Raw genomic sequence first — 10,765 nt, forward strand, 5'->3', positions numbered from 1 at the left:
CCTTTTTGATAATGATAAACAATGCTTTGTCACACATCAAGACTCTTTGTCAATCATCAAAACTATAAACCATCAAGACTCTTTGTCAATCATCAAAACTGCAAACTTCATGTTCTCTCATTCCTCGACAATTTCTCCCATTTTGATGATGACAAACTATGCATAATATGTCCTAACCCACATCATATGACTTCCCCCTTTTGACATCATTGAAAACCAACAACTAAAGAACTCGATTAACATACAATGAGTGCAATATCATTTTAACTCATGGCCACTTGGACAACACTTTCAAGTACACTTCTGCTAACAATAAGATAAGCTAATCTGAGGATATTAGCCATCTTAAACTCACACACAATCAGGATCTTCAATGAGAAACAAAATAAACAAATATGTACCAATTTAAGCCCTTAAAGCCCTAATTCAAAAGCATATGATATCATGAGTATGAGACAGGCATAAGCACATCAAAGAGTCTGGAAAAATGGAGGATAAGAATTGGGATCACGAAGCTTACTAAAGTGGGGGAAAAAATGTTTATTGTCATCAATAATTTTTTCAGTATATCCACTGTGCACCAACACCTTCGTTAAGATCAATTTTCTTAGAATGTGAAATTACATCAAGAGCAACATGAGGTCAATCATCAGTTGAGCATAATATGTTTAAGGAGACCATGTGAGTATTTTCATGCAATATGAGCAACAACAACTGAGTTATGGAGCTCTCTTTCTTTGAACTTTTCACCTTTTTAAAAAAAATTCTACTCCATAACATTTTCACTCCTCCATGTTTATACACTGAATTTATGTTTTTGTAATATCTGTATTTAGGTATGAATTATGACTCTTGATTTTTGAGTTGTGGCAATAAAAATTTCTATATATATTTTTAGGTTTGTTCCAATTTCTAGTAGGGGTGGTTTATCGAAATTTTTGTTACAAATTTCTTGTGACATTATTTAAGTTCGTCTCAAAAAAGATCATCTTTTATATATTGGGAAATAATTTAATTTTAAAAAGTTTCTTTTATCTTAATAAAATGATCTATAGTCATACAAATAGTCAATAAATACTTTAGTCCATAAACTTCAAATATTTTTCTTCCTTTCTTAAATTTTATGTCAAATCTAACCATGTCAGTAAATTAAGAGAGGAAATTGTATTTAGGAGTAAGGTAACTTTGTTATTATCATTTTCACACTTTTTTGGATGGTTGTTAGGAATCTTCTCGAGTCCATGTGCTACTTACAAACCTTCGAATAAAGTTTGATGAAACAATATTACATTTATCTAACAAAATGTTTATCACTTTATTTGTTTGTTTAATGTCGGAAAGTAATAGTAGAAAAAAAGGAAATATTATACATTTGTATGTTTAAAAAGCAAACAACCACCACCAAAAGGATACGGTGCAGTGGATGTGGCTGATCCTTCCTTAATCAGATGTTTCAATTTCGAGTCTTGAATATAAAAATAAAAAAATTTGATAGGGAGCCCTTCCCCCGGAATGAAGCCTTACGCAACGTGAATTCAAATATAGTCAAACCCCTTAATTTGAAAATTTGTCTACAAAAAAATAAAATAATAATATACACCGTGGGCCCTTAGTTCCCTATAAATTGATACACCAATTCACTATGCTTTTCATGTAAACTTCACTTCACTTACTTTTCTTTCTTCTCAAAATTTCTTTCTTAAAAATTTCTAATATGAAGAAGGGTAGTTCCATTTTTACGATATTTTTTATTGCGATACTTGTCATTTTACTTGGCGAATTATTATCGATAGAAGCAGTGACGTGCAATGTCATGGAGCTGAGTCCGTGTGCCCCAGCCATTATTTCATCACAGCCACCCTCTTCGACATGTTGTGCTAAGTTGAACAAGCACAAGCCTTGTCTTTGTGGATACCTCAACGATCCTAACTTGAAGCCATATATTAACTCTCCTAATGCCCAAAACGTTTATAAAACATGTGGAGTACCCACTCCCAAATGTTAAGATCGTAACAAATTAAATATATCATAGAATGATCGACATGTCATCATTTTATAAGACTTTATTGGTACTTTATACCTAAATAAATGGTTCTAATTAATGTTTCTGATGTATTAATCAATCTTTCTTTTGCGTATGTACTTGGTTCTAAAGAATTGTCTAGATTTATATATGATGTTCGCCTTTTCAATTATACTTTTTTCATAGGAGGAATAAAAACTTTGGATTATTCAAGTTTTCCCTATATTTAGCTAGACCATCAACAATAGTGGTTGATCTGGTATTTATCTTGATCCAATAGTTGGTACATAGTATCAAAGACCCCTCTAACCATCATGCATGAATTTATTATAAGTGCCCATACAAAATACACAAAGTTACCCATAATGCATTATGAACCTATATGACTAGATAAATGATTAATACATGGGAATAAGGGTGTACAAAATCAAATTAAAAATCAAATCAAATCGGGGAAAAATTCGACTAATGGTTTGGTTTGACTTGGTTAGATATTGGAAAAAATAAACATCGCATACTATATATACTTGGGTTGATTTGGTTTTAACATTAAAAAGTTAATCGAGACCAAACCAACCCGACATTTTATATATAATTTTTAAAATTTATTTATACATAAAAGTATATGTGATTTTTAAATATTACTTATACATTTTCTTAATTTTCATCTTTTAACATATTTTTTTCAAGTTTTTTGAGACTTAATTTTGAATGGTCCTATAAAGGTTATAATCAATAGATATTAGTAACTCTAATAAAGCTCAATTCAAAATCAAATTAATACTAATGCTAGCCAAAAAAAAATTAATTCAACACTAAGTGTCGTGCCGTAATTTGACTGTATTCAGAAAAATCACTTTTTTGAAATATTCTAAGTATAAAACAATTGGAGAAGAATACTTAGAAAAGAGTCGCCACTTAATTTTTTAAAGTAATTAAGAAAACTTATAATTTTCAAAGATTTAAACAGAAAAAATCATTTGAAAATATCAAAGAGGGTTCGGGGTTCAATTTACACTTCGAGAAGGGTTTAAGCATTCGAAGTGTCCGCTAACATGCGGTTGACCTGCGACTTGACTAAAATGTATTTGACTATTTTTTAGAAAAAATAATTTAACATAAAGAATATATAATAGTTTATACTATTCGATTAAGTTCGAGAAAATAATTAAGAAATGAACCATTTTTATTCTATCTTTTTAGAAAAAAGGGACCTAAGATGAAAATATTTGAATTAAGGTGCAAGTGATTTAGAAAATTAATAAAACTAGACTAATTGTAGAAAATTAATAAAACTAAACTGATTAGAATTTATTTAATAAATTAAACCAATTTAACACATTAAAACATGAAAATCATTTTAAATTACTTGAAGAATAAAAGTTTTGACTGACTTTTTGAGAAAATGACTAAGTTAAGTATTCATGATAATAATTTATAATATTAGATTAACTTTGAGAAAGTAGTTAAACCAAGAGCGATTTTTATTTTTTAAGAAAAATGGGACCTTAGTTGAAATATTTGAATTAGAGACAGGTAATAAGAATTTTAACGAAACTAAATTAGTTGGGTTTTTTATTTGAGTCATTTTTGGTTTATGAAAAACTATTTTTAAACTAATAATAAAAAAATAAAAATTGACTAAAGATTATAGATGAAAATACAAGAGTTGATAAAATAAGTTTTGTTAGAAACAAAACAACTCAGATAAATAGTTCGTCTTTTGGGGAATTCAACTAAGTTAATTAAAATTTCTATAGTTAGAGTTAAACAACAAATAATAAGTAATCACAATTAAATAATTAAAGAGTAAGGGAGAAATGGAATTTGGGCCTTTCTTAGGCCAAATTCGCTACTTTTTTGGGGTTTAAACAAAACCCGTTTTTGGTATACAGCTCATGTATATCAGTGTATATCGGCATGTATATCAGCCCTTTTTATGGGTGTATATCGGCGTATATCGGCATGTATATCAGCCCTTTTTATGTATTTCTTGCTTCCAAACACCTGTATTTCGCCTCAGCTCTGTATTTTCACATTTTTTGACCGGTATATCAATATTTCACTGTGTATACTAGTATATACTGCCGTATATAGGAACATTCAGCCTGTTCTGGACTTTTCGGGCACTTAAGTTTCAATTTCTTGCCCTATTTGCTGCCTTCAACCTGTTTCGTTACTCCACGATTTGAAATGGGGAGGGGGGCTGACTCGAGGAAAACTGTTGGATTTGATCCAACAAGACGATGCGAGGAGGAAAGGGGAGTCCCAAATCAGACTCGGTACAAAGAGATTCATGCAAGGAAATGAACAATAAGGATTAGAATGATAATTTAAACAAATCAAAATTGTTCATAGCTAATGATAAGAGACACATTATCAAAAGCATCTAATGAGCTACAACAAAATGAATTAATATATTAAATTTAAACGTCTACAAGTAACGAGTCAAGCATTTGTCAAGGTAGAAACAAACACAGATGCTGGACATGTGTATGGAGACCCATGCATACAAAATATTTAAGACTCCACCAAATAAAGGAAAGGAACTTTTAACGTATATGAGGACAAATGAATTAACATCTATTCAAACCTATCACCATATTGTAACAAAATAAACATGACTCATATGAACCGAGGCAAGGCAAAAAATTTCCAATTAGACATATAACTCTAATAAAACAATTTTAAACTATACATGTAACTCTAATATAAACAAAGAGCCGGAAAAAAAAATAATCAAGGTTGCATATCTATTAGGTAGCATATATAGAGCACCTTGAATTCAACAACATTTGTAGCAAGTGCTAATATCACGATGTCATGCACATATCCTGGACTAAAAATGAGAATTGATTTGGAGGCAAAATATTACTAACAAAAAAAATTTCAGCCACCAACACCAACATATTTAAACAATTGAATACATATAAACACTACTAGAAATTTGACCTACTGCAACACTTTTTCGGCAACAATTTTACAACCGTGGCAATAGAGTATGTGTTGCCACAATTATGACCGTTGCCATATATCTTTAGAACTAATAGAGTAATTCTTAATATAAACCGTGGCATTATCTATATTATCGCTGCTATAGATTATCTATGGCCACATACTTATTAACCGTGGCAAAATAGCACATGTGGCAACGGTTTATTTAAGTGAAAAGTAAAAATAAATTGCCCAACCCGGGAATTTTATGTGTAATAAATTATTTCCCTCCACTTATTTCATTGACCCGCACTTTTTTTTATTTTAGTGAACAAAATACATTCTAAATACCCATTCCATTTCTCCAATAAACCAAAATCAAAGCGATGAGTGCATGGTCTTCTTCTCCAATAATCAAAATTAAAGCCCTAAAATTCCAGAACTTCGGTGACTCCTTCATCTTCGACAGCAAATTTTGAGCTCCGGTGAAGAAATCAGTTTCAGTGATAAGCTACAGTGGTCTTCTTCTCCAGTGTGAAGTGTTCATCTTCAGTGGTCTTCTTCTCCAAAAGTAGTCTTATTCAAAATTAAGCTTCTGCAGATAAAGGAATACTGTTTTTAAGGTGATTTCTAAGTCCTCATTGTCTCTATTTGGTTATACATGTACTATTTTCCAAAATCAGAAATTCCATTTAAGGGCTTCTAAAAAATTTTAAAGAATAACAAATGGGTTTGTTGAAATGTATGTTATTTGTTCTGATTTAGGTCTATTTGACATAATCCATTTGTAGTTTAGAGTTTGTAACTCAAATTTTTTGAAGATTCGATAACTCTGTGAAAAATCATTGTGAAGTTGGGTTTCGTTTTTATAGAACAACTAATGTTTTGTAGTTGATTTTGTCCTAGGGCTTTGAGTATTTTGATTTGCATTATGAGTTTGGTCTATTTATGTGAACTAAAAACTTTCATTGGTCTAAAGTTTGAAGTATTTTGATTTGCTTATCATTATGAATGTTGCCAAAGTATACTGATATAGCTACTGTCATAGATGATACGTTTAAGTTGAACAAAATATGTTTTAAACTGATGTGGAATATATATAAAATAATTGGTGAAAACTCCATTTTATTGGATTTTGGATGTTGAAACCTATTGCTCATGTTTTCTCTTTTAATTTTTAATATTATCTACGTAATGACTATTCTAGTATGTTTATTTATGTGTTGGAAAAATTTTATGTTCCTAAGCTTCCATGTTCTGGAAAACCACAATGTATGCATCTGTTTCATCACTTTATGACCATTGTGATTTCTGTAGTTTTATGGCTGATAAGAAGTACGTTTTCGACATCTCTATCCTCCAAGGTATAGAAACTTCACATTCCCTTTAAGTGGAGCATTTTATTTTTGTTGCCGGAACTTTGCTAGCAACTTGTTCTAAATAGGCCAAGCATAATATAACTCTTTGTCTATGCAGCATAATAGTGTTCCAGATCATTTCTCCTTTCCTCAACCTAGTGAGTTCACCTAATATTATCGTAGTTGTTGTGAATGAATATGTAGTAGATGCAGTAAAGATGTAGTGCCCTCTGTTATATCAATTATACTCTTGCTCATTAGCTCTAGGATATGTACTACCCTGGGATACTTTCATATGTACTGCTGTTTGGTTAATAGTTTAAAGTGATCTAAAATGTTCTCATCAGGACATTTCTTGAAAACCAAGTTCTAAATTTGACAGGAGCAACATTACACTCAACAGAATAATGAATTACAGGAAATCATGCCCTTGCATAAATTTTTTCAACCCACAGAATAATGAATTACAGGAAATGTGAATAACATTTATTGATTGCTAAACTGCCAAAACAAAAGATAATTACCTCATTTTCGCTAGATAGATTCAACTTCTTCATCAAGTATTTTGGATGAACAAAGCTGGAATATTGCTATCGCTGCAGTAGAATGTAAAATATATGAATACAATTATACAATCATGAGCTATACCTTTCAGTGAAAAGCAAAAAAGGTGCATAGATGCTTCTCAAATTCTCAAGCTAAAGGCAACTTAAATCAAATGCTAAATTTGTCCTCACAGCACACTTTATGCAATCATGTTGTTTTTTTGTTTAGAATTAATCTAAATGTACTCAGACTTAAAGCATAACCAACTTGAAGGTCAGCTCAAGTGATCTTGAAAAGAAACAAAGTAGTCACCATAATCTGTCATTTTTTCTGTGTTGTAAGGCAGTACCTGCAATGTACTATAGAATAAATTGAGGAATTAAACTTTCAAGTAAAATATAGGTTATGTAACTAAATTGCACTACCTAATGACCTATATTAGATCATTTACAATCATGATTTGTACTCATGAATTGTTTTGTTGAATGTTTTGCTCATGTAACATAGGATATCCAATGGATGTTGGAGATAAAAGTTGGATGGATCTCCGAAGATCCACCGATGAGTATATTCATGGAGTTAATGATTTCCTAGATAAGGCATTTGAACGAGCTTCCCAAGGAGATGAAATATTATGTCCTTGTAAAAAGTGCTTTAATCGTTATTGGCATTGTCGAAATGTGGTAGAGGATCACTTGATTTGTTATGGGTTTGTTCATGGATACACCAAATGGGTTTTCCATGAAGAAGGGTTTTCCTCAAGAAATACGCCACATCCAACCAATGATGATGAAACATTCGGCAGACAAGACGGTATTGATAAACTACTTCTAGATACTTTTAGAAATGTAGCAGATGACCTGAGGCATGAAGGAGTAAGAGAGGGACTATCTGAAGATGCAAAAAGATTCTTTAAATTAGTGGAAGAAGGGAAACAAGAGTTGTATCCAAGGTGTAAGAACTTTTCTAAGTTGAATTTCACCATTCGGTTATACTTGTTTAAATGCATTCACAAGTTGAGTAATGTAGCCTTTTCAGATTTGTTAGACTTGATAAAAGAGGCATTTCCCTTTGCTCAGATACCCGAGTCTTTCTACAAGGCAAAAAAGGTGATAAAAGATTTGGGTCTTCATTATGAAAAAATTCATGCATGTACTAACGATTGCATGTTATTCTGGAATGACACTGCAAAGTTAGACAAGTGCTCAGTGTGTGGATCTTCTAGATGGAAGAATGTTCGTGATGACTTGACTAATAAGGTCACTAAAATTCCAGCAAAGGTTTTAAGGTACTTTCCTTTAAAACCTAGGCTTCAGAGGATATTCATGTGTTTTGAAACATCTGTAGCTATGAGATGGCATGATACTGAACGACCCAAAGATGGAAATTTAAGACATCCTGCTGATGGGGAAGCTTGGAAGGATTTTGATTCCTTGCACCCTGACTTTGCTAGTGATGCTCATAATGTTAGATTGGGTCTTTCAAGCGATGGTTTTAATCCATTCCGAACTATGAGCATTTCCCATAGCACATGGCCAGTTATGTTGATGAATTATAACTTATCACCGTGGATTTGCATGAAGTCGGAGTATATAATGTTGTCAATGATTATTCCAGGTCCATCGTCTCCTGGAAATGATATAGATGTATACTTACAACCACTGATTGCAGAGTTGAAGGAACTATGGGAAGTGGGAGTGGAAACATATGATGTTGTAACTAATCAAAACATTTATGATGCGTGCAGCTTTATTGTGGACAATTAGTGATTTTCCAGCATTGGCAATGCTTTCCGGATGGAGTACCAAGGGGAAATGGGCATGCCCCACTTGTAATCACAATACTTGTTCCCAATATCTCAAACATAGTCGTAAGATGTGTTATATGGGTCATCGAGCATTTTTACCTCATGATCATCCATATAGAAGAGATAAAAAATCCTTTAATGGTAAAGAAGAGCATAAAGTTGCACCTACTCCCTTATCAGGCGTACAAGTTCTTGAAGAACTTCGTGAATTCAATAATGTTTTTGGAAAGAGCCAAAAGAAAAGAAAACGAAAGAATGATGGTCCATGGAAAAAAATCCATATTTTTTGAGTTGCCGTATTGGGCAACCAACAAATTGAGGCACAATCTTGATGTGATGCACATAGAGAAGAATATTTGTGACACTTTGCTTGGGACTTTATTGGATATACTTGGAAAGTCCAAAGATCATATAAACTCTCGCTATGACTTACATGAGATGGGGATACGCAAAGAGCTTCAACCAGTAAAAGATTATGATACTGGAAATATTCATTTGGCTAAAGCTTGTTTCTCTATGAAACCAGAGGAGAAAAGATTATTTTGCACTGTTTTAAAAGATGCCAAATTACCAAAAGAATTTGCCTCTAATATATCAAGTCGTGTGCAAATTGAAGATATGAAAGTATCAGGATACAAAAACCATGATGCTCATTTCATATTACATTACTTGCTCCAGATTGCTGTCAGAAAAGTGTTGCCCAAGAATGTGTCTTTGGTCTTGATTAGGTTGGGAAATTATTTTAGAGCCATATGTAGTAAGGTTATAAGAAGAAGTGATCTTGAGAAGATGAAGGATGAAATCATAGATATAGAATGTGAGCTTGAAAAGATTTTTCCTCCATCCTTTTTTGATATAATGACACATTTGCCTATTCATTTAGTGGATGAAATTAAGCTTGGAGGCCCGACTCATTTGCGTTGGATGTATTCTACTGAAAGAACTATGTGTGACTTCAAGGGGCTTGTTCGTAATCGAAAAAATCCAGAAGGGGCAATAGTAGAGGGTTTTTTCAGCTATAGAGTGTTTGACCTTTATTTCGAGATACCTACCTGATATAGTGAAGACAACATTTTAGTAGGTATCAAACCGAGGATGATGAGGACAATCAAACAGAGGAAAGAGATGCTTCACCTTTATTTCCTAAGACAGGTCATCCAATCGGAAGTATGAATAATAGGAAAGGAAAGACTTTTAACATGGAGCATCATGAGTGGTTTGAAGCTCATCGATATGCTTTGTTCAATACTGGAGATGAAAAAGTAGAGACATTCATAAAGTAAGATAAAATAGTCATTTGTTTTTAAAAATCATTTATATGTTATGATAATGTGTTTTAAATTCCATTAATAAATATACATTGTTTAAATTGCATATCATGCTTGCAGGGAACATAAGAATTTAATTGATAATCGTACCAGAGGAAATGCATGGGTAAAAGCACAGATCCATAGTAGAGAATTCAGTGATTGGTTTAGGGATAAAGTTAAAAATATTGAAGTGTCCAATCACTTAAGATGGCTAGCTAAAGGGCCTAATTTTGTGGCTAAAAGATATACTGGATATTTTATTAATGGATATAGATTTCATACAAAGACACGGGATGATCCTTGCAAGACTCAAAATAGTGGAGTGACTTTGTCAGCAACAACAGATAGTTTTGCTAGTGCTAGGGACCAAAATCCTATTGATGGAATGGTTATCTATTACGGAATTATTCAGGATATCATTGAGATTGATTATTGGTGTTGCTTTAGTGTTGTACTTTTTAGATGTGATTGGTTTCATAATGAAGTTGATGAATATGGATTGACTCGGGTATACTTCAATAAAATATGCAGCACAAATGATCCTTTTGTACTAGCATCTCAAGTGCATCAAGTTTTTTATGTGGAAGACCCAATTGAGAAAAATGTATATTATGCAAGAAATAAAGTCCCAGTGGATTTGTATGATTTGGAGGAAGAGAATTGTCCTAATATTGAAGAAACATTTTGGCGAGAGACTAATGATGACATTGGTTCATCAGAAAGAGTGCTCGATGTAGATGTTAGATGGTCGAGAGAAGATCTCCCTGTTGATATCATTGATCTGCCT

At 32.3% G+C, this 10,765-nt stretch overlaps 1 protein-coding gene across 1 annotated transcript; it reads left to right on the forward strand.

Annotated features, from left to right (window-relative positions):
• The first annotated feature begins 7,376 nt into the window (after positions 1-7,376).
• On the forward strand, positions 7,377-8,627 carry LOC107057876 (uncharacterized). Its single transcript, XM_015302947.1, has one exon. The coding sequence runs from the start codon at positions 7,377-7,379 to the stop codon at positions 8,625-8,627; it is 1,251 nt and encodes a 416-aa protein (XP_015158433.1).
• The last annotated feature ends 2,138 nt before the right edge of the window (positions 8,628-10,765 follow it).

The sequence above is a fragment of the Solanum tuberosum genome, unplaced genomic scaffold (assembly GCF_000226075.1).
Source record: "Solanum tuberosum cultivar DM 1-3 516 R44 unplaced genomic scaffold, SolTub_3.0 scf00391, whole genome shotgun sequence".
NCBI lineage: Eukaryota > Viridiplantae > Streptophyta > Magnoliopsida > Solanales > Solanaceae > Solanum > Solanum tuberosum.